Here is a 25,732-nt window from a genome sequence, read left to right as displayed (position 1 = left end):
CTAAGTCGCTTCAGTCGTGTCCGACTCTGTGCGACTCCATAGACGGCAGCCCACCAGGCTTCTCTGTCCCTGGGATTCTCCAGGCAAGAACACTGGAGTGGGTTGCCATTTCCTACTCCAATGCATGAAAGTGAAAAATGAAAGGGAAGTTGCTCAGTCGTGTCCGACTCTTCGCGACCCCATGGACTGCAGCCTACCAGGTTCCTCCGTCCATGGGATTTTCCAGGCAAGAGTACTGAAGTGGGGTGCCATCGTTATTATATTACTTATTGAATAGCAATAGTAATGATAATAATAAGGGCAGATTCTGACTAGAGGATTTAAGTAATTGGTCGTGACTCTTGAAACTTTTATTCTTATTGGCATGAAATCAAAGTCCTGGAAGCTCACCAAAGATGCTTGTCATCCAGAGTATGAATAGTGGTTTGAATAGTCACTTCACACAATACATTACTGATGCTCTTCTTCTAGTCACTGCTTTTTTAAGTTAATAAAGTCAAATTTTTGGCTAAAGTTAAATAGAATGTTAAGGAAGCTCCTTTCTTTACTTTTCTAAAAGAAAAAAATTATAAAAATTACATGTGATCATTGTAAAAATTTGGAAACTTTCAGAAAAGTATAGAATAGGGTATAAAAGTATACATAATTCTAACATATTACAGTAAACAAATACTTTCTATTTTCATGTATGTCCTTCCCATCTTTTTCTATTGATCTATACACATATATCTTAACATAGTTAAGATTATACTTTACATGTATAGTTATACATGTTTTAAAATGCATATTATAAGAATTTTCTTGTGTCAGTGAATATTCTTTATAAAACACAAATATTGTATAATATTTTGTCATAAGGATGCATCACTGTTTAAATTTCTGTATTGTTAATCTTTTCATTTCTTTCCATTTCTCACTAATGTAAGCAACTCTTAAATAAACACATACAGGAAGACTTGTCCATTTTCTTAGAAGTGAAATTACTGGGTCAATGACTATGACTATTTAAGAACTTTTTAAAGAAAATCATCTTTGAGTTGTTAAAGGGTTTATGACACATCAACTTGAACACATCTTTGATAACTGTGTAGCTACTCGTATTCAAATAACCCCTACAAGTGTTACTGTTCATTGATCTAATCTTTCATTTCAGACACTAGGAGGCATCTCTTCCCTCTGTCGCCTATTCCTTGGGATAGAAATAAGGAGGTCTGACTGAGCCCTTATACAAGCCTTGTCAGACAAGTACTTATGTCCTTCTTGTTTAGGACCACCTATTTAACCCACTGCACTCAACATCCATATTTTCCTTTTTTTCTCTTACAGATGGAATGGGGCGAGTCCTTGCTCAAGATGTATATGCAAAAGACAACCTACCCCCTTTCCCAGCATCAGTAAAAGATGGCTATGCTGTCCGAGGTAAATATTTCAGTTTTCTTGAGTATCAACATACTCACATTGGTTTTGGGGGGTTTGTTGGCTTGTTTTGCTTTGTTTTTAGTGTTCTGTTTTTAGATTTTTGACTCAGCCCAGGTACCTAATGACTGTTACATCTGTTTCCCCCTTTGTTGTCAAAATTCATACACAGATAACAATATTAACCTACACCTGTATATTTTCTGGCACAATCTTGAGTAAAACTTCAGAGAAAATACTGTAGTTACTTGAAAATTCTTACTCACAGATAACTATGTAGAGATTGATAAAGATATTGTGCCATAATTCTTTGGGCCTCTACATATACCGGGTAGCAGACAGTCTTAGTCTGAAGTTTTCCAAATGTTTTCTAGTGGAAAACATCTATAGGTCCAGGGAAGACAGGCAAACTCCCACCATGGGATAAAGTGGGCCAGTTTTTTTCTTTTGCTTTAAATTCAAACATCAGTAAGAGCTTCATAGAAAGCAAGTGTGAAGGAAACCTCTAAATCCCTAGAAGGTCCTATATTTCAGAGCTCCAAAGCTCCAGATTGTACCAGCAGTTCACGCCTTCAGAATTGCCTGGGATGGCATAAAGCTCAAAAGCAAAATCATTTGCCTCCCTAAAGTCCAGTTTAAGAAAACACAAAATGAAAATGCAACTGAATTGCTTAGAAACTAATATCAGTTATATTATATTGGCTGACATCATTGAAGAAATGTTTAAAAACATTTGCCAGTTTATCAGAGCTGTTAAGAATGCCAGTTCCTTTCTAATGATCATTTATGGAGTCCCTTACTTGACTGTCTTCATTTTTAATTTTTTTTTATACTGTATCTAACCATTAAAATATTTTCCTCTTTCTTGTGATTAAATATATTCACTGATCCCCTCAATGTTGCATCACCAACTCTTAGGAGTATCTTTCTGTGTTGGAGACAGTAGAACAAATGGTTAAAGTTATGGACTTAAGCAAAGAAAGTGATCTGGGCTCTTGTACCAGTTCCATCTGTGTAACTTTAAGCACATCAGTTCAACTTTTTGAGCCTTGGTTTTCTTGTCTATAAAACTGTGATAATTATAACCATACTTATCCCAACAGGTTATTGTGAGGACTAAGTGGGACTGTAGAAAGTCTTAAAGTATCTGGCATTAAAAAAAAGCTCTCAATGTTTTTAATGTTTAATAATAGTACCTATTATTATCAATCATATTTACTTAAACCATCTCTGAAAAAAGGATAACATTATCTGAACTGTTATTCTCACAAAACAATGGAGAGGTTAATTCCTCCTAGTATATTCTTTCCACGAAGCTGTCTTAAATGCACCTAACTTAGCTTGATCTCACTAAATTAGTTGTTTTCATTGTCCAGTCACTAAGTTGTGTATGACTCTACAACCGCATGGACTGCAACATGCCAGGCTTCCCTGTCCTCGACTATCTCCCGACTTTGTTCAAGTTCATGTCCATTGAGTCGATGATGTTATCTAAATTACAGCTGAAAACAAATAACAAATGCCCATTGCCTCCTTTGTTTTCTAAGTTCATTTCTTCTATAATGTTTATTAAGATGAATATTGTTCAGAAAGAAATTATTTTAGTATTCTGATAGCCTCATTGACTCTACTTTGTTATTCCCTCTAAAACTTCTGTCTGAACTTTCAATTGGTAGCCATATTGGATTGTTCTGAAATGGAAAAGAATTCTTACTTCCAGAGTAGAACAAACAACTACACCAGATGAAACATCAAAGGGACAAGAAAGTCTTTTTTTTTTTTTTTTACATACTCAGTAATATAAAGTAGGAGAAAGTGAGGAGGTAAATAATATGAGACAGAATTATTCCAAAACAGAATGTTGTTCTGTGATTTTTACATAAAGCTCAATATAAAACTATTGCTTTTAGTGTTTTTAGTTAGCCCACATGAACAATGAAAGAGCCTTTCTGCAACTGTAGAATCTTATCAAAGAAATGTGTATATAAAATTACCGTTTAGACTATCATAATCTATTGTTTTAAAGTGGTGGTGTTTTTAGTTATTTCACACATGTACACAAACACACAGAGACATTTAAAATGGCATCTCACAGTGTAAAAGGTTCAACAGACAGGCTGCCATGCAGCTAATTCACATTATTTCTTTCCTGTGAAGTATTGCTAGTTCTCTAAGATATGGAACATATAACAGAAAACCATCGTGGAAATGGTTACATTTCAAAGTTGGAATGGTTGGTTAATTATGATCAACATCACGATTAAGGCAGCAAAGGTTCTCAGTGGACGAAAAGGCATGGTCTAAGTCTTTTCTGTGCTGTAACCACCCTAGGCGGTGTTTTGGTGAAGAGCAGCCTTGAGGCTGCTGTTGTGGCTCTCTACCACTCTACTTCCTGTACCTCTTCTCTCCACCCTGTGTTCCTTTACTCCCATTCCTTCCTCCCCACTCCCTTTATTCTCCCTGTTTTTCTTCTCCTCTGCCTTTGCCTTAGGCCTTCCAGTAATAACCCGTGGCACCTGTGAACATTGCTAACCCTCTAGGTGTAAAGAGGTTCCTAACTTGCTCTGGATCACTAAGCATTAGCCAGTATCCTTCAGAAACATGTGGGATAAAACTCCAAACCAGTTGGAGGATCTCTTGCTTTAAGGTATGTGGGTTGAAAAATCAAGACAGTAACAAGTAGCTGAAGAAATAGGAACAGCTTTTAAAGAATAAGAAAGAATAGAGTAGACAGGAATTAAGCGATGATGATGTAAACTAATAAATCTAAAACTACATTCAGGAGGAGGAGGGAGTGAATTTGAAAGATATAAGCAGAGAAAATGAAAATAGCATTTACCAGCTAGAAACAATACAATAGTTTTATTCATATTTTTGAAGAGTTATTTCTCCCTTCACACTGATTAAGCTAATCATCTTCTTGATGCATTCACAGCCTCCTGTAGAGATGTGGGTGCCCATTGTCTCACAATTGCTTCTTAATTTGTTAATAAAGGCAAAGATATCTCAATACCAAGTTCACTCTCTTGAAAATGTTCAATTTGAAAGACTTAATGCTTCAGAATTAGTTTAGGTATCATTTAGGCAAAGGAAAAATTATAAACAAGCCAATAATTATTTTAAAAACCATGTGCAGCAAACAATTCTAGAAAATTAAGAGAAATCTTTGCACTTTATGTTAATAAATTTTTTACATGCTGATTAAATACATGCTTATGCAAATATAGAAAATCAAAAAGAACGTTTTAAAATTACCCATTATCTCACTGTCTAGCTGCTAGTAACATCTATGTACTTCCTCCCAGTAGGTTAAAGTACATACTAAAATTCCGTATAACCTTTTTAATTTTGAGCTATTTCTTATTCTGTCACAAAAGTCATGTTTAAGTGTTTCTGTTTTGTCGAGTTAAGTCCTGTTTGTGAAAGGTTGTTGTTGAATCACGCGAATACACCGGGATTCTTGGCCCCCGGAGGAGAATTCAATCCGGGGCCAGAGACGAGGCTTGATTGCTCAGAGCTTTTGTGTAAAGTTTTATTAAAGTATAAAGGAGATAGAGAAAGCTTCTGACATAGGCATCAGAAGGGGGCAGAAAGAGTACCCCCCTTGCTAGTGTTAGCAATAAAGTTATATACTCTCCAATGAATCCAAAGAATGTCTGGAGGTTGTAAAGACCTCACCAGACCTACTCCATAATTTACATTTTAAGATAACAGAATTAGCCAGAAGGTTTAATCCAAAGACTGGCCTTAATCCAGAGACTGTCCTCAGGCAGGATACATTATTGTTATATAACCCTAAGGAATGTAGAGAAAGAAAAAAAAGTTTGTCCTTTCTTCCTCCTTGAGAATTCCAGACCCCTCTCTCCTTGGGGACCCCTAGACTCCTTATCAACCTGCCTAGGAAATGACTCTCTCATTTGGCCGTAGCTGGTTCTCCAGTTCACTTGACAGCCTTTAGTCTTCCACCGTAGGACACTTTGGATGAAGAAGAGAGCCTTATGATATAGGAGCACTACTTAAGTGAGCCCAGAGATAATTTGAAATAATTAATTTTAGTTAATTCCAAAAAGCTTAAAATAATATATTTAAGGAAACAATATATCTTTTCCCAATACTAACAATATATGGGCATTTTTCTCCTGGAAGACAATGATAAAGTATATGAAATGCCTTCTAATTCATCTGTTCTACTCCTTGCCTGCTTTCCAGGCAGCAGATTTAAAATCCCAAACAATTCACCAGATTTAATCCCTCAGTATAAGTGCAGCAAGTACTGATCCTGTCGTGTTAGTCTCGTCATCTACCTTTGCCACCACTCCAAACTCTTTCTATAATGTTAATTTTAGTATACACAGAAATACTATTACCCTGTTGCCTATCCACCAGTCTTAGTTTGGTTCCATAGTTAGAGTAAACAAAATCTTAGTCCCTCTGCCTTATTCCTCCATTGAAGATACTTCCTAGGACCTCTGAAAGTTATGCTATCTCTCTGGCCTCCATTTATCCAACCCTAATGTGGAAACAATGAGACTTTTGTTACTGAAAATAAGTGAATAGCTATAAGAGATTCAAAGAGAGCTCCCACGTGACTAGAAAATTAAAATGAGGGATAATTCTAGGGTGAATAGCCTTAGGATGATCATTTTCTGTATATTGTCACGTTGAATAGTTATCTAATGCTATCAATTTTATATCAAATGATATAATCAGATATCTTCAAATAAAGAGGTGAACAAGACTAAAAGTGTTTCCACATTAAAAAGGTGGAAGCAGCTTCAGGGTCTAGCATTAAGCTTTATAAATTGCTTACACAGTGCATTTGCTGTAAGAATTTGGCTTATATTGCTTTTATCACTTCCTTCAAATTAAATTATACAGTTGCAAAACATAAAAGAAAAGCTATTAACCGAAATGCCAGAATTGAGGCTGGGGGGTGGCGGTGGAAAGAGTCTAAGCCTTTACAGAAATCCTTGCAATCCATCCATTGTTTCTAATGGCATACTGTGGCTTATTTAGTTTCTTTCTTTCCAAGCTTTAGATTCATCTGCCACTGTACCTCCACTTCTGCCCCCTCCCACCCAAGTTGGTAGAATTCATCTTGAAAATGGCAACCTTTTTCTTTTTATTTTTTTACATATCTCTTTAATAGGTTTTTAAAATAAGTATCAACAAGTTAGGTAGATTGATCATTACTTTTCTGCCTTTATAGTAAATAATGAGCCTTGTTGGTATAAAATCAGAACTTCTGTTGTAGTTCACTAATTTTTTTATTTAAGTTTTCTATTGGTCTGAATTTGTCTGGATTCCATCCAGTCTTACAGTGCTGTGCTTCTCAAAAAGGATAGTCCCTGAACCAGCTGCATAAACATCAGCTTGTTAGAAATGTAGAACCTCAGGACCTATCCCAGCCTACTGAATCAGAACCTGTATTTTAACAAGCTCTCTAAGTGATTTCTATGTACATTAAGAGTTGAGAAGCACTGTTAAAAGGGAAATGGTAAAAATGACTCCTCCATCGGTATCAGGGACTTTCTATAATGTTGGTTGACTAAACCTTCCTTAGCCAACAACAGAGAGGCATAGTTCCCAGGTGGAAATTTTCAGAGGAAAGTGAAGAACCTAGTTAAAGTGAGACATATTCTCTCCCCAGTTAGTGTACCATCCTTGGTAACAAAGCATCTTGCTTCTTTCACTTAAAGACTGCTTCAGATGTTGGCTTCCCTGACACTATACCATCTTGGCCCCACGTTATCTCTAGCCACTCATTATATAATGACATTTGCTTGGAGTGCTTGTGCAGAACATTGAGATGAGTGTTTTGAGTGTATGTGTATTAGAATGTGTGAAGAGGGAAACAGGAAAACAAGAGGAGGACTGAAGAGCAGACAATTTCAAAAAAGAAATATAGGAAGTGATCCCTACCTCAAAAGAGCTTATTATCTAGCTAAAGAGATAAAATACATGTTTATAAAATTATTTAAGAAAATTTACAAAGCACAATACTAATGCATACAAGACAGCTTACAAACTTCCTACCTAAGTATTAGGGAAATGCAAAGTTCAATTCTTTATTTTAACAAGTATTTACTGGGCATCAATGACAAGCTTAGCACTATGTTAGACATAACCTAAGTTATATGGAATTGATCAGAGCAATCTTTCTAAACATTCTAAAGATGGTAAATGTTGACTCACATTTTAAAGAAAATAATATACCATGAACCATCAGGAAAAGGAAGGCATTCAAAATACAGCATTTTGTATTAGAAAATATTTATTGTTTCGTTCATGGGTTCATTTTTCTAAAAAGATTCTTAGGAGCCACACTCATTCATTTCTTTCACTTGCGAATACTTCATATATTGAACACTTATTGAATACCTATTTTTCAGCAGGTACCAGGAATTTCCCTGAGACAAATAAGCAAATGATTACAAATACATTAAGAAACCATAATTAGAGTTACTTCAGGAATACACTGGGGAAACAAAAGAGAAGGGGGAAGGAAGTCAGATATGACTTCCTAGAGAAGGTGACACTTGAGCTGAGTCCTAAAAACTAAGAAGTTTTAACCAGAAGGCGGGGAGAAGGAAAGGACACTCCAAGCAGTGGGAGTAGCATATGTTGTGGAGCTGAAATATGAGTCATTTTGGTATTATCGGTACTTGAGAGAGCAGCTAGACTATAAGATAGATGGAGGACAAGAACCAGAGCCTTTACACATACTGTTTCCTTTAGGTGAGTATCTTCAGATGCAGCATGTCCACTTCCATCTCCTCTCTCTGTCCCCTTATCACCTCTCCTTCTCCCTCACACACACACACACACACACTTTTTGCCTACTTAGTTCTGATTTATCCTTCATATTCAAATCATAAATCCTGTATATCAAGGTGGCTTTCCCTGACCCTCCAGGGTAGCTCAGGTACTCTCAGTGTATGCTCTCATTAAATTGTGTTCCTTTCCTTTAGAGTGGTTTTCTTAATTTATATTTGTATATTCATTAATGTGACTATTTGATTAACATTAAAATCTATCTCGCTCACTATCTCAGTGGCTTTAAGAGTTTTGGTTTCACCACACCCATAAAAAGACAGGCACTAAATACATTATACATCACAAACCAAATACAATACATATAAATATACATGCATGCATATATATAAACAAAATAAGTTTCTTGAAATAATATTCATCTTTACCATATGTGATAAAATATATTTTCTATTTTTCATTTAAAAAATTGCTTACAAGATGATTTTAAAGCCCACCTCTATTTGTGTAAAACATTGCAACAAATTGATACTGCATTAAAATAGAAACAGTATCTAGTTTTACTTCATTTGCCTGGTGGCTCAGTCATAAAGAATTTGCCTACAATGTAGGAGACACAGGTTCAACCCCTGGGTCAGGAAGATCCCCTGTAGAAGGAAATGGCAACCCACTCCAGTCTTCTTACCTGGGAAATCCCATGGACAGAGGAGCCTGGGGGGCTACACTCCATGAGGTTGCGAAAGAGTTGGAGATAACTTAGCGACTACACAACAACAACTAGTTTTACTCTCTACTCTGTCCCAGCATCTAGTATGACACTTATGACATAGAAGACACTCAGTAGAAATTCAGTGAATAAATGAAAGAAATAAAAAGCCTTAAAAGGGGTATTTTAACGTATGGTTATTTGAAATATTTTAAAACCATATTTTAAAGTATGGTTATTCCCATTTTTATCAACAAGCAAACTGAAGTTTAGAGAAAAATTTAGTAATTTGCTGAAAATCCTAAAGCTAATAATAGTCAGAACCAGGATTCAGATTCAACTTTTACTCTAAAACCATGCTAATTTCCCCTTGTTCAAGAGGCAAAAAAAGAAAGTGTCTAGGTTGCTATGGGGAGGCAGAAAGCTGATAATATCTCTAGCAGAAAAATAAAAATGTTTATTCAGATTGAGATGTAATTAGTGCAAAACTCTGAAAGATAATTGACTTCTTAATTTTCTAAAGTAAGAAAATTATGATTAGTTTTAAAATACTGAGTGTGGGTATAGATGAAACAAAATTGGTAAAATGCTGATAATTGTTGAAGCAGTGATTTCTCTATCTGTTTTAAATTGTTTCATTAAAAAGAAAAAGGAACCCATGAAAGCAGCATAATAAGAATGCCATTCAGGAAAACTGCAGTAGTCTCTTTTTTACAGGTAAACACTGAAAATATTAATATAGTAGGATTCCAAAAAACACCAGAAAGCCAAGAGTTTATTAACTGAGACAAAGTCTAAAAAGCACAAGATACAACATATAGTAAGTAGAAGACACCTAATGTTAATTTTTGTCCCTCTTCACATTAAGTTAACCAAAGCCAGTTATACAAAAAAAGTGACTTATAAACAGCATTCTATATATAAGCCTTTAGAAAAAATACGTCTTTGCAGTCACATAAAGAACAATGAATTTTATATCTCCTCTCTAAAAGAGAGAAAATGCTTTTTATTATTTATAAACATGGCTGCAAATATGATTAAAATATTCATATAAATAGTGTTATCTTTGCTGTGTGTGTTCCCCCAGACCCTTGCTGTATGCCAGTTACAAGGAGGTAATGGTCATGATCATAAAACTCATTAGGTACATATTGCCTTGACAGTACTATTGGTCTGAAATCCGCGTTGTGTGTGAAGAAAACCCTTTTAAATACATTTATCTTCAGGAGTATTTTTTCATCCAGCCATTACTATACTGTATGTAGAAAAAAATTGGATAAGAAGTTTTCTCCATCTCAATTCTGAAAGTGTTTTCTTCCAGTTTAAAAATAAGCAGTCAGTGCAAATTGTGATGCAGCACTGCCTATGTATTTTGTTTTTTTAGCAGCATTTTGATCCTTCATAAAAAAATAATGTTGTATTGGAAATTCAGGGTGTGAGTTTTCAAATCCTAGCTCTATCACTATCACTTGTTAAAGGTACTGAACCTTTTCTACCTGAGGTACTTCATTACGTAACTCATTTCCTTCAAGCATCAGTTTGGTTCAGTTTAGTCACTCAGTCGTGTCCAACTCTTTGCGACCCCATGAATTGCAGCACGCCAGGCCTCCCTGTCCATCACCAACTCCCGGAGTTCACCCAGACTCATGTCCATCAAGTCAGTCATGCCATCCAGCCATCTCATCCTCAGTCATCCCCTTCTCCTCCTGCCTCCAATCCCTCCCAGCATCAGAGTCTTTTCCAGTGAGTCAGCTCTTTGCATGAGGTGGCCAAAGTATTGGAGTTTCAGCTTTAGCATTAGTCCCTCCAAAGAACATCCAGGACTGATCTCCTTTAGAATGGACTGGTTGGATCTCCTTGCCCTACTTCGTGCTTCCCTCATAGCTCAGTCGGTAAAGAATCTGCCTGCAATGCAGGAGACCTGGGTTCAATTCCTGGGTCAGGAAGATCCCCTGGAGAAGGAAATGGCAATCCACTCCAGTATTCTTGCCTGGAAAATCCCATGGACAGAGGAGCCTGGCGGACTACAGTCCATGGGATCTCAAGAGTCAGACATGACTTAGCGACTAAACCACTACCACTTCATGTATAAGTCTCCACGAGTGTGTACACACACATCACACATACATACCCTTTTATTTAGGAGGATAGACTAAAAGAACTTCCTATTTAAAAGTGCAAGAGTGGAAATTATGAAACAACAAGAAAACTGTCTCCAAGGCACCAGGAACGGGCACATTTAGAACCACTTCTACTGGTACTTGTAAGTTGTGGATACCAATGATCTAACTAGTATTATAGTAACAAAACTTTTTTCTAAGCTAGGCGATCAGAAAAGTGTTCCAATTTCCTGAAGCCTTACCTAATCATTTGAGTCAACTTTTAGAATTCCAAGACTAGGTTCTTACTCCTTGCGATAGGTGCATTCTGATGATTGTTCTTGGTTCTGTTCATCTTACAGCTGCTGATGGCCCAGGAGATCGTTTCATCATTGGAGAATCCCAAGCTGGTGAACAGGTGAGATTCATAGGCCTGAAAAAGGCCCTAAAGATTTTAGTTTCATGGACTTTCAGAGTCTAATCCTAAACTTCTGCCATTGTTTTTATGGAAATCTTAGAGAAGGATTAGATGGGTCATCAAAGAGATGAAATGATGATTTCCCTGAGAAAGAATCAAATGAATTTTTTCTTAACGGAAAGAACGTGCATCTAGTCATATGCAGCATGGACACAGTGTTATTAGTATATCTCACAGACATGCCCCACAAGGATTTTCCAGCCCTGTGATTGGATGAATCTTTCTTCTAGTATAAACATTAATGTTCTGAATAGAGCTATAATTTCTAAGTGGTTTTCTCAGACTTTTCCCCAACTCATGTTATAAACAGGAAAACTTAGAAGAAGCAAATTATTTAATCTTTCTTGCTAATCATTTTGATTAATTTTACTCATTAGGGAGCTAACCAGAGAACAGATATACATATATTTCTATTAAGAAATGAAGTACTAAAAAAAAAAAAAATGAAGTACTAATGGGCTATGGTGGATATTACAATAGAAGTCCTCTTACTGCTTTTGATACTACTAATTGGTCATTTGATTGGAAATAAGTTACAAATGGCAAATTATCTTTTAAAATAAATTTAAATAAATGAACATTTATTTGTCATTAATCTGATGGAGAGCCAAGGCTTTTCTTTTTTTTCTTTTTTTTTTTTCAAGGCTTTTCTTTTAATCAGTGTCTACTATTTGAGTTTCTATTATACCCACAAGGCATTATATGGGATTTCCAGTGTTGGTTTCTTTAAAGTTGAAGAAATTTTAAAGACCTTTGCACAGTGTCTAAGTATAGACTCCTTCTAGATTTTTATTATATTTTTACAGTACTTTTTACAGTTGTTTCACCTACACCTAATTTGACAGGAGTTCTTTTTTAGCAGACTTTTTTAAATGAGATGTTCCAAAGGTTTAGCTTAATTTTTTCAGGAAAAATAGAACTCTTTTTACCCTCATATATCATCGATTTATGGAATATTTACTTAAATAACGATTCAGTAGCAGCTATCACCACAAACTGGTACAAACAAGTTTGGGAACAAACAGTTTGCATCTTAGACCAGTAGTTTACAAGTGTCTAACAGTTTCGAACTTAGATTAGCTTAATTTTTTCAGGAAAAATAGAACTCTTTTTACCCTCATATATCATCAATTTATGGAATATTTACTTAAATAACGATTCAGTAGCAGCTATCACCACAAACTGGTACAAACAAGCTTGGGAACAAACAGTTTGCATCTTAGACCTGTAGTTTACAAGTGTCTAACAGTTTCAAACTTAGAGTGTACTGTAGGCATCATCTTGTTCAGTAGGAAGCGTATGTTAATCTAGTGAGCTGTGAAAGTTAATTAAAAGAGCTCTTTCCTTATTGACTAGAATCAGAAAAAGACCAGCACACCTTTCTGCTGTCACCAAGCACTCATAAGCATTGTATAAAAATAAAGGAGGAAATAATAAATAGAGCAGTTGAGCAAAAGCTATGTCCCACGCCTTAGCATGTCCTCCCATATGTACTAAAAATAGAGAGGGGTTGAGGAAGTATACAGGAGCATCATATGCTAATGGTGGCAACCCTAGCTCCCTCACCTCAACCAAGAAGTATATGTACTTCTTGAGCTCTGATGCTGAGCCTAATACTATAGTAATTAGATCCTTATCCATGCTATACATAGGCTGATTTCAGTCTTCATGACTGTTTTCCGAACAAAAAGAACAACTAGTCTTGGGTCCCTTTTTTTTTTTATAAATAACTTATATAACTTAGTAAGTGATCAAGTAAGTGATCTTATAACTTACTTGACCTCTTGGTATGTATATCCATCAACAGTGGACATCTAAAGCATCCATTTTTTAACAAAGCTCCAAAATATTAATTATTCAAGGAATACTTCTCTGATCTTCAGTTAAGTCTATCCAACATTTATCAAGCACACCTACAGTTTGTACCAAGCACTCTGCTAGGTAGGGATATAAAGTAGATTAATACATGATTAATATTCTGAACAGTTTATATCTAGTGGAGGAGACAGAGTATAAACAACTAAATATAATACAATATATTAAGTGTTAAACTAATGCTGTCAGTCATGTGCTGTGGAAAACAATAGAGAGGTTAAGCATTTCATCCTAGAAAGGTTAGGAAAATGACATTGGAGCTGGGCGTAAGAGAGTTTTTACAAAAACAGAAATGAAAAAGGACCATCCCAAGCAGAAAGTATAGTGTAAGTCAAGACCTAGTGGTGTGTGTGGTAGTCACAGCCTAGTATGCTTAGGCAATGGCAGTAGATTGTTCAGAACCTTATGGCCCCTTAAACTTTATTACTAGTTATGACTTCCAACTGAAAACTAGAAGCCCAAGAAAAGTTGTGAAATTTAAAAATTGCCAGCTTCTTGTAAGTTCTCATAAAAGTATGATAGGAAAAAAAGATCAACACTATACAGGAAAACAGGGTTTTTCCTCAAATTACCTGGGAGGTGTTTTATCTCTAACGGATGTATCACACACATACACACTTTAAAGCAATCTCAGAGATCTTGCAAAAAGCCAAATTGCTCATTTATTGAAAGTACATATGCTTGAGATCTAAGGTGCCACTGCATCCACTAAGACAGTTTTTTATTTTACAACATACTTTATTGGTGTATGAAATACTTGATCTTAGTCACTTACCATTTGGTCCTATTGATTAGCATCCAATATCAGTTCAGTCACTCAGTCGCATCCAACTCTTTGCGACAACCATGAACCGCAGCACGCCAGGCTTCCTGTCCATCACCAACTCCCGGAGTTCACCCAAACCCATGTCCATTGAGTCGGTGGTGCCATCCAACTATCCCATCCTCTGTCGTCCCCTTCTCCTGCCGTCAATCTTTCCCAGCATCAGGGTCTTTTCAAATGAGTCAGTTCTTCACATCAGGTAGCCAAAGTATTGGAGCTTCAGCCTCAACATCAGTCCTTCCAATGAACACCCAGGACTGATCTCCTTTAGGATGAACTGGTTGGATTTCCTTGCAGTCCAAGGGACTCTCAAGAGTCTTCTCCAACACCACAGTCCAAAAGCATCAATTCTTCGGCACTCAGCTTTCTTTATAGTCCAACTCTCACATCCATACATGACCACTGGAGAAACCATAGCCTTGACTAGATGGACCTTTGTTGACAAAGTAATGTCTCTGCTTTTTAATATGCTGTCTAGGTTGATCATAACTTTCCTTCCAAGGAGTAAGCATCTTTTAATTTCATGGCATTGGACACTTTCAGTTATGCAATTATGAAGTGCTATCTTTGGACAAAGTTCAAAAACTCCAACTCAATACCTCTATTAAGGAAAAATCCAGACTTTGATAGTTTTTACTTAATATAAAGTATACGAAGTGTAAAAATTAAAAGGAATATTCTTAGCAATCTATAGGAAGTACCTCATGTATTGCTAGAGTTTTTCCAGTTGATTCAGTTCAATTTATGTCTACTCTCAGTGGATATATAAATATCTTTGTATATCTGGGAATATGTTTTACATTGGGTTTAATATAAGTGAGCTGGTAGGAATCCTTCAGCTAGCACTTAGAATTACCATTTTGGGATAGGAGCCAAATTTTTTAATAGCTACCCAAAAAACACTTCTTAAGACTTAGTTTAAGCCAAGAAGTAGAGAAAATTACAGGTATAACCACATTAAAACTTAAAGTAAATTTGCATAGTATGGTACGTTGATCCAGACTAAATTGAGGCAGCCTACAGGCTAACACACTTCAGCTTAAGAAGCAACTACCTGAAACTCACTTTGGGATTCACTTTCCCAAAAAGGCACTTGGAGTGGGAAAAAGTCTTTAAGTATGTATTAAATATTTTAATTGCACAAGCTTGTAAGATAGTTTTGACATTAATACCTCTACTAAAAAACAAATATATCAAAAAATTCATACTTTTCATTAAGAAAATCACTACACTGCAAAATGGTCATGTTTAGTGAATTAACAATTGTACCAGATAATAAGCAGTATCTGGCGCTGAAAAAACAAATTAATGCATTGGGCCCTAAGCTTTTTTTTTTTTTAATTCTATGTATTATCTTGGTAGAAAATTACAGTGTTGTTGTTGTTCAGTTGCTCAGTCATGTCCGACTCTTTGCAACCCCATGGACTGCAGCACACCAGATTTCCCTGTCCTTCACCATCTCCAGGAGCTTGTTCAAATTCGTGTCAAGTCAGTGATGCCATCTAACCATCTCATCCTCTGTCATCCCCTTCTCCTCCTCTGTCGTCCCCTTCTCCTCCTGCCTTCAGTCTTTCCCAGCATCAGGGTCTTTTCTAATGAGTCAGCTCTTCGAATCAGGTGGCCAAAGTATTGGAGCTTCAACTTCAGCTTCAGTTCTTCCAATGAGCATTCAGGATTGATTTCCTTTAGGAGTGACTGGTTTGATCTCCTTGCAGTCCAAGGGTGTCTCAAGAGTCTTCTCCAAAACCACAGTTCAAAAGCATCAATTCTTCAGTGCTCAGCCTCCTTTATGGTCCACCTCTCACATCCATACGTGACTACTGGAAAAACCATACCTTTGACTATACAGACCTTTGTTAGCAAAATAATGTCTGCTTATTTAATATGCTGTCTAGGTTTGTCAGACAAATCCTGGTAGCACAGCTGGTAAAGAATCTACCTGCAATGCAGGGTTCGATTCCTGGGTTGGGAAGATCTCCTAGAAAAGGGAACAGCCACCCAATCCAGTGTTCTGTCCTGGAGAATTCCATGGACTGTATAGTCCATGGGGACTCAAAGAGTCGGACACAACTCTGCAACTTTCAGGTTTGTCATAGCTTTTCTTCCAAGGAGCAAGCATCTTTTAATTTCATGGCTGCAGTCACCATTTGCAGTGATTTTGGAGCCCAGGAAAATAAAGTCTCACTGTTTCCATTGTTTCCCCATCTATTTGCTGTTAAGTGATGGGACCAGATCCCATGATCTTCGTTTTTTGAATGTTGAGTTTTAAACCAGCTTTTTCACTCTACTCTTTCACTTTCATCAAGAGGCTCTTCAGTTCCTCTTTGCTTTCTACCATAAGGGTAGTGTTATCTCCATATCTGAGGTTATTGATATTGCTCCCAGCAATCTTGATTCCAGCTTGTGCTTCATCCATCCCAGCATTTCACAAGATGTACTCTGCATATAAGTTAAATAAGCAGGGTGACAATACACAGCCTTGATGTACTCCTTTCCCAATTTGGAACCAGTTCATTGTTTCATGTCCGTTTCTAACTGTTGCTTTTTGACCTGCATACAGGTTTCTCAGGAGGCAGGTAAGGTGATATGGTATTCCCATTTCTTTAAGAATTTTCCACAGTTTTTTGTGATCCACACAGTCAAAGGCTTTAGCATAGTCAGTGAAGCAGAAGTAGGTGTTTTTTTCTAACTCTTTTGCTTTTTTCTATGATCCAGCAGACATTAGCAATTTGATCTCTGGTTCTTCTGCCTTTTGTAAATCCAGCTTGAACATCTGGAAGTTTTCAGTTCACATACTGTTGAAGCCTAGCTTGGAGAATTTTGAGCATTACTTTGCTAGTGTGTGAGATGAGTGCAATTGTGGTAGTTTGAACATTTGTTTACATTAGAATATAATATTTCTGAATAAACCTGAAATGTCTCTTATTCAAATATCAGAGTAAGAGGATATAAAGTATGTAGCTCAATGCCAGATCTGATCTTAAGAATCTTTCTCCAGTGACTTGTTGGAAAAAATTAATGAGCTCACTGGAATTGTAAGCCAAGAAGTATTACATGCTTCATGTAGTTGTTGTGATAATGAGATCATGCATGCTTACTCATTCATTCTGGAAATACTTATTGACTGCAAACTTTGTGCCAGATACTCTCTAGGCTTTGGGATGATAGAGCAATAAATATGTCTGCAAAGGGAGTGATTAAAGATGAATGCAAGTACTCTACTGAAGATATAGACAGGATTGCTGCTGCTGCTGCTGCTGCTAAGTCGCTTCAGTCGTGTCTGACTCTCTGTGACCCCATAGATGGCAGCCCACCAGGCTCCCCCGTCCCTGGGATTCTCCAGGCAAGAACACTGGAGTGGGTTGCCATTTCCTTCTCCAGTGCATGAAAGTGAAAAGTGAAAGTGAAGTCGCTCAGCCATGTCCTACTCCTAGCGACCCCATGGACTGTAGCCCACCAGGCTCTTCCATCCATGGGATTTTCCAGGCCAGAGTACTGGAGTGGGGTGCCATTGCCTTCTCCATAGACAGGATTAAAGGAAACTAACAAAAGAATGTGAAACATTCAGGTGCTAGCAACAATAAGATTTCACTCCCACTTTTAAGTCTGAAGGGGCAAAGAGAGAAAGTGGTACCTGGACCTGGGCAGATTGATAGCTATGGGAGAGGGTCACCTAATAGGAAATGTGGCATCAATGCTATTAGATATGACATGGCCATCACCAAACTGCAACCCAGCAGGGAAACAGCACGGGGAATAAAAATTGTACTTCTCTCTCTCTCCCCTACCCTCTAGTCTCTTGTTGTTCAGTCACTAAGTCTGTCCATGTTTTTACAACCCCATGGACGGAAGCATGCCAGTCTTCCCTGTCTTTCTTTATCTCCCAGAATTTGCTCAAACTCATGTCCATTGAGTCAGTGATGCCATCCAACCATTTCGTCCTCTCTTACCCACTTGTCTTCCAGCCCTTGGTCTTTCCCAGCATCAGGGTTTTCTCCAGTGAGTCTCTTGTTAGCCCCTCCCACTGACTGAACTTAACCAGAAGCCAGAGTGATGGGAAACTGGTTGAAACAATCCGCAGAGATCAGCCTATAGGCCACAGCACAGGATAGAAAATAATGATGTGATCTAAAGAGGCAAACAGAAAATGAAACAAATTTCTGTCTTAATAGGGCTTATATTCTGAAACATAATAATGCACTTAACCCTAAGCCTAGCATAGACTGAGTATTCCACAAGTATTAGCTATTGGTTGCATTATTTGCAGCAATAGCATTATAGAAATAAGCTTCTTAAGACTTTTCTAACAAATGAATTTCCAGTTTTACTTTGATTGTACATTTAGTGGAAGGATAGTTTTCCTTAATCATTCCTTTTTTTTTTTTTAATGTGGTAAAAAATGTGTAACATAAAATGTACCATCTTAACCATTTTTAAATGTACAGTTTTTTTAGATTATATAAATATATTTGCTAGACTTTTATTATTAATTGTATGGTACACTAATATATTTTATAAAGATTTTCAAGAACAATAAATTTTCTGGTTTGCCTTTATTTAACCAAAATGTTGGTTAATAAAGTAATATTTCTCAAACATCAGAACTTCAGCAAATGATCAACATGCTGGTTTTTCATAATTGTCATTCATAAAAATCATATTGCATGGCATTTTTTTAAAGACTGTCATATCACTTTACATATATTAAGAAAATTCACACTGAGAGAGAGTAGTGGCAAATATAAGTGGCAGTTCTTCAAAAAGAAAGCAGGGCACCAAGAAAAACATCTGATAGTCATCACCTTAAGTCAAGTGAAAGCCTCTTTGGTGTAAGTGTACCTGTTTGACTTTTATTATATTTTCCCAAAATGAATAAGACTCTCCTTTTATGAAAGTGAAAAAAAAGAAAGTATTCGTCACTCAGTCATGTCCGACTCTTCATGACCCCGTGGACTGCAGCCCACCAGGTTTCTCTGTCCATGGGATTCTCCAAGCGAGAACATTGCAGTGGGTGGCCATTTCCTTCTCCAGGGGATCTTCCTTTTATGGTTTGTTTCAAAAACTGTTACATCTGCAAGAGTTTCCTTTGCAGGAGCAAAGTAAATCATCTCTTTCTTGTGTGTTTCTATTTCCAGCCTACTCAGACAGTAATGCCAGGACAAGTCATGCGGGTTACAACAGGTGCTCCAATCCCCTGTGGTGCTGATGCAGTAGTACAAGTGGAAGATACTGAACTTATCAGGGAATCCGATGATGTACGTCATTACCAGGTCTTATGGCTTCATTCCTGTGGCAGTATTATAAGTCAGGTCCATTTTCTGCAATGTTTATGAGAGCCCAATTTTTTAACATTAGGACCTTACATTGTACTGTATAGTGAATAAGGAATTGCCTTAGGCTTGAAAACCTTTTATTATGGAAATCGTTTTTATGACCATTACTGGGATTACAGCAGAATTTGAACTACATTTAAGCCAAGAAATTGCATTTGCAAACAAGGAAAGAAACTATCTCAAGATAAAAGAGCAATGATATTAACTGTTGTCCTACCATCTAGCTGAGAAATTTGCTCATCAAGACTAGCTTCTGATAAAATGTGGAGATTTTAATACAGAAGAATTTAACAAAGAACATTTGGGCAAGTTCTTGAATACTTCCCTAAGCCAAGCATTTAAACCAAATGACCCTTTCAGCTCTGGTTTTCTATAATTCAGGAAAATCTGTGCCACCAAATTGCAGTCTGGAAACATTAAATTTATGTCAATTCCCCCTCTATTTCCTAAAATAAAGGACTCTGTTCTTTTATAAATAAAGGCTTCTAAGTAGGCCTTTATTTCACTGAAGCTACTGGCAGTTATTGAATCCAGAGCATCAGTCAGGAATAAAAGTTTCAATGGAGGATTTACTGATTTTGTTTTGTGAAGAAGTTTAAGATATCTTGTATTTTTTAATACAAGAATAAATGACAAAATATATTCTCCCAGACTGAACATACAGTAAAATTTGGCCATGCTGAGATATGCCCTCTTTTCTTCATTTGAGGATTTTCCTTTTTATCACCCACAAGTACTTACTTACTTCCCACAAGTAAGGCTTATAAAATTCAACTCTGGACATACAGGTCACATTGTCCTGCTGTTAAAACTGCCCAACAAATTTATTGGCATCAAGGAAGTCAGCGGAGCATTGAAATCCAGAACACACTCTGCCAGATGACAAGACACAGTTCCAATATCACAATATTAGTCACAGTTCATAAATGTAAAAATTAAGATCACCATTAATTTATAGAAATCTACTACCAGGCAAACTGTTAAGTCTTCACTGAAATTTCTACAGATATTTGGGAATCTTGGCATAGTACTGAATCCATGATTTATGGGAACAAAATAGTTACCTCCACACACATTCACTGTATCTATTAGGATAGCGATCTCTCTCTCTATGTATATATGTATATGTTTTTCCTTGAGAATGCTATTTACAAAGTATGAGTCAATATTTGAATTGGTACATTTTTTAAAAGTATGAGAATCAGTGAAAATGTTTACTTATTCTTTGGGATCAAGCCTAATTTTTCAGGAACCTGTGGTAGAAATTCATGTTCAAAGGAGTTCACAAAGGATTTCCTGTTCCTCTGTATCTTTATATATTCTGAGCCTATCCGATGATGAAAGCATCTGAATAGCTAAATTCTATTGATCGAAATTCAGTGAGATTGCTCTGTTTGAAATTACATGATTTGTTGTTACCATAGGGCACTGAGGAGCTTGAAGTACGAATTCTGGTGCAAGCTCGGCCAGGCCAAGATATCAGGTAAGTTCATAACACATAGAATGTATAGCCAACTTTTGTTTCTCCCATGATCATGAACTCAGGAGAGCATGGCTATTATAAATTCACAGCTCAGTCAATTAACCATTAGCTTTCAGGGATTTTAACCAGTAGCAAAATGATTTTTCTAAATTATATATCCCATGTCTGCCCTACCTACTTTTTTATGACATTAGTAAAGGCAAATGATTTATTCAAAAGCAACATGAGAAGGAGGCAAAGTCATAAGCCTGCATAATCCATAGTTGATCCTATTTCTAGATAATCTAGAATTTCCCATCCTTACCCGTAGGTAATTGAGAATTTGATATTAACACAGATACTTTCAAAGTCGAGTATTTATATAATTAGCTGAAAGCCCCTCCTCAACTACCAATAATAATGGAATGATGTGCTACTCTTTATATACAAAGTTGAGACTACTGTCTTATTATAAGTAGTGTATATCCTTCAGGTGATTTTTCTCATGATTGAATATGTTTGCCCTGATTCCATTAGTCCTAATTTATTCAACATTTTGTAACAAAGCTACACTTCTTCCACTCCTGTGGGGTCAAAGTAAATGGGGTGGCCACAGAACTGGACCAGTCTAAGTGGTCTAATGGAAATTATCTCCATGGCTGTAACCTCATTAGCATTATTCTCTTCACCACAATCCTAACAAGCTCTGGAATGGCATTAGATATTTTCATATAAATGCCTGCCTTACACCAAAGAGAGTTTGCAGTTGGTGTTTTTGGCTATAATGTGTTACAAAGCATTTCTAAAAGAATTTTCAAACATAAAGTAGCATATTCCTGTTTAACAGCAATAGATACAAATCTATTTCTGTCTTTGTGTGAATTAAATTTTTTTTAATTAAAAAAGCATAGTTTTAAAAATCTCTTCATTTTAGTACTCTGTTCCATGCCTCATTTCCCCTTTTCCCCCTTGAGTGTCCTCTTTCTGTGACACTAAAGTTTCCCTCTGAGTTGAGAAAATATTGTTCTTTGTCATACTGCTTATGGTTCTGCTTTGATTTTCAGACCCATTGGCCATGACATTAAAAGAGGGGAATGCGTTTTGGCCAAAGGAACCCACATGGGCCCCTCAGAGATTGGTCTTCTGGCAACTGTAGGTGTTACAGAGGTTGAAGTTAATAAGTTTCCAGTGGTTGCAGTCATGTCAACAGGGAATGAGGTAAAAAAGGCAGGGGGAGGGGCGGGTTGTGGCAAGGGAAGGAGGGTAGTGGGACTTTCAGAGAAAAGCATTTCTGACATTCTGTGTTCTATATTATAAATAGAATATTAAGGATTATAGATCTTACCACATTTCTATAACAAGGGAATAATAAATGGGCCTCGGGATGGTTCAAGTACAGAAGATGAAAAGGAAGAACTAGAAATTATATATTAAGAAGCATTCCCTTCCATTTACTAGAATGAAATATTACAACCAATGGCCTTCCACACATTCAGTACATATAAACAGAGGATGTTGACTGCTGGCTGTAGATATTCAACTGTGCAAACCTAGCGCTTAGTCTGCTGGTATAGTGAGCCGTGCCTGATCTGCTGCTGAGATGATGGGCCACCTCTGTGCGAGAAGTGATTCAATGAATTGGGAATTGAATTCTAGCCCTTTTTCTTGCTTAACATTCCATGTGATCTTTAGTCACCAGGAAGGATTTGAAAATCATTTTTCTCTCTAAAGATAGCATCTCTAGTGGCATGCTATTCAGAATATGTCAAAATGTCATTTCAGTCCTAATTTAGGAAGGGAAATGTAGTCAGTATTCTGAGAACTTTTGAAAAACTTTCTGTTCCCTTTTGCTTAGGTTATACAGAACTTCAATTGGAGGCTATAAGGCCAAACTAGGAATATTGAAAAGTGAATCTGCTGGAAATTCAAAGCCTAAAAGCAGAATCAGAAACTACTGAGATTTTTTTCAAGCTATTCCTTAAGATCTTATACTATTTTTAAAAAGATTAACAGGATTTTTTTTCTATCTCTCTTTTAATCTCTAACTTTCTGAAAATAAGCCATTTGCTACCATTATTTTTCATTTCTTAGACTTGGAAATGAACATTTTCAAGGGTCTGTTGCCCTTATAGCTCTTTTGGAAAGGACAGAAGAAAAAAATATTTTGTTTTGATAATGGAGAGCTAAATCAGCATTCTACATCTGTTTACTTCCCAGTGTAGGTGTACTGGTCATTCCCTAAAACTATTGACTGACCCAAAAGAAACATTCTTTTCAGTTGATCTGCACAGTGATGATTTTCTGTCCTTAGAACCAACCAACACTATGTTTAGCATCAGAAAGAAATTTCTGTTCAACTGATTGACTTAATGAACTGTTCTTATTTGAGATTTATATATATGCTTTGTGCATCTAAGTGACTTCATGGGGCTTAGGAAACCTAGGTAGAATGAGCAAATAGACAGCTATTTTATTAGGCACCTTTGTTTAAGCTACATTTTTTGTTTTCCTCCTAATGACTTTGTAGGTCTGGATTCTGTTACTCCCCCAGAGTACATTATTGGCAGTATTTTTTTAAGCTACCTTTTATACTCTTTATTAAAACTATTTACTAGTAGTAGGGAATAGTGACAGGATGAGACTAGAGATGGTACATACATGGTAGAACCTAAAGAAGATTCTGTAGTTCCCTGCCCCTGTAGACTTGATTATCTTTGAAGAGGCTTTGATAGATCCTGTGTGATTCTCTTTCCCTTCGTTTTCTGGCCTACTGTACTTACATGGTTTTCCAAAGGAATGATGCTTTTAAATTCCATGATGTCTAGTTCCGTGTAGTTTGACATTCCTCCCTGTGCTGTGCTGTGCTTAGTTGCTCAGTCATGTCCAACTCTTTGCAACGCCATGGACTAGCCCACCAGCTTCCTCTGTCCATGGGGATTCTCCCGGCAAGAATACTGGTGTGGGTTGCCATGCCCTCCTCCAGGGGATCTTCCCAACCTAGGAATCAAACTGGGGTCTCCTGCATTGCAGGCAGATTCTTTACCAGCTGAGCTACCAGGGAAATTCCGACATTCCTCCCTACTCCCATCCAAAGTTAGCTGTTATTAAATTTATGATTCTCTGTCACCATATAGTTCAACAAATGTTTATTGAGTACTTCTATGCCAGACACTATACTGGAAACTAGAGATAAAAGAAATAAAGCATAGTATCGCTCCTGAAGGCTTGAGATCCTCAGATAGTCAGAAAACAATAAGAAAAAAAATTATTCATTTATTTCAAAGGGGCCAAAAGTAATTATGTTTGTATATTAATGTGATAAGTCTATAATTTACTCACTCACAGCACAAGCTCCACTTAAGTATTAGTTCTGACTTCTGATATGTATGGCTTCACATATGCCACCTCTTAAATCCAGTGTGGGATATTGATAAGCCTTAGGCAGCCCAAAGAATCCCATAGAAGATGTCTATGTAGACTCACTCAAAACCTGCTTTGTATTTTGTGACTCCATGAGCTTATTCAGGATGAAGGACTCATTTTAAAATTGGGAAGCCAGAGTTGCAAACTATAACTTACATAGAATAGCTGGTGTAGACATTTGTTAATTTTGACAAACTGTGCAAGTTAAAATTTAAGTAATAGCATCCAGTAATTAAATAATTGTGATCATACATTTCCAACCTCATGCATTTGCTCAATAAATGTTTGATGAACATCTGTTACATGCTGAAATACCCACCAGAGGTTCTCTTAAGTAAACATCAGACTTAGAAGATATGAATAATCTATACCTTGAACCAGTTTCCTGATATTAAAAAGGAAACTCAGCATTCAGGAGGGGAGCATCAGGCTTTCTTCAGTGGGACCGGTCATCATAGTATTTCACACAGCCATCCAACAACTGGTCTCTTTGTTCTTCAAGTAACATTTAGGTGCAGGGAACAAGAGTTTTACTAGGAGAGTATGAGAGCCATCAGCGTAAAAGCACCATGTCCTACATAGGAATCAGTATTTCTTATAACAATCTTAGGCAGTTTCCAGAGTCCCTACAAGGGAAATGCCCAGTTTCAAATGTTACCACATTCATGGAAGCCCAAAGCCTGGCTTTTTGTTATGGATTCATTTGTAATCCCTTCTATTCCATACGCAAGTTACTATTCAGAGACCATTTTTACCATAAGAAATGCTGTCTACTAACAAGTTCACCTTTTTTTTTTTTTTTTGTCAAATTTCCAGAGAAACTGAGCTAGAAAGTTAACCCAAGTTCAAATGTGTCCTTAGAGATGGAGAAAGGATTTTGTTAACCTCACATAAAAGAACACACTGTATGCAGAAAATTAGAAAACAGTAGTAAAACTAACTACAAGTCATTCTGTTCTTTATTATCAGCATGCACTGGCAATTCTAAACAATGTCAGTAATAAAATATTCCTTTCCACTGAGGCAGTCACTCTTACAACCCCTCCTCTCTCAGTATGCTATCACACTGATGCCAGATACTATTCTGAGTATTGGAGACAACAGCAACAAGCAACAAGCAAGACAGATAAAGCCCCTGCTCCTATAGAATTTATGTTCTGATGGGAGGAGGGGGATAGTCAATAAACAAATAGTAGTAAATTGTATGAATTTTTAAAGCAGAGTAAGATGATAAAGATTGCTAGTAAAAGAGGTATATGCCAGGTATATAATAATTGTATTCAATATAATGAATTATTCATTATATTCAATTTATTGAATAATGTAATTATATTCAATATAAT

General features: G+C 36.6%; 1 protein-coding gene across 12 annotated transcripts in view; it reads left to right on the top strand.

The window, feature by feature from the left end:
• Positions 1–25,732, top strand: part of GPHN (gephyrin) — a 535,685-nt gene that overhangs the window by 445,911 nt on the left and 64,042 nt on the right. For 7 of the 12 annotated variants that reach the window (XM_070377688.1, XM_070377691.1, XM_070377692.1 and 4 more), the window contains 5 exons: positions 1,327–1,419; positions 11,358–11,413; positions 19,307–19,426; positions 20,929–20,987; positions 22,031–22,184. In XM_070377688.1, coding sequence (XP_070233789.1) covers positions 1,327–1,419; positions 11,358–11,413; positions 19,307–19,426; positions 20,929–20,987; positions 22,031–22,184 — 482 coding nt within the window. Of the gene's footprint in view, positions 1–1,326; positions 1,420–11,357; positions 11,414–19,306; positions 19,442–20,928; positions 20,988–22,030; positions 22,185–25,732 lie in introns of all 12 variants that reach the window. The other 5 variants (XM_070377686.1, XM_070377689.1, XM_070377681.1 and 2 more) reach the window with 1 other exon arrangement.

The sequence above is a fragment of the Bos mutus genome, chromosome 10 (assembly GCF_027580195.1).
Source record: "Bos mutus isolate GX-2022 chromosome 10, NWIPB_WYAK_1.1, whole genome shotgun sequence".
Classification (NCBI taxonomy): domain Eukaryota; kingdom Metazoa; phylum Chordata; class Mammalia; order Artiodactyla; family Bovidae; genus Bos; species Bos mutus.
This window is presented reverse-complemented; position numbering and strand designations above follow the sequence as displayed.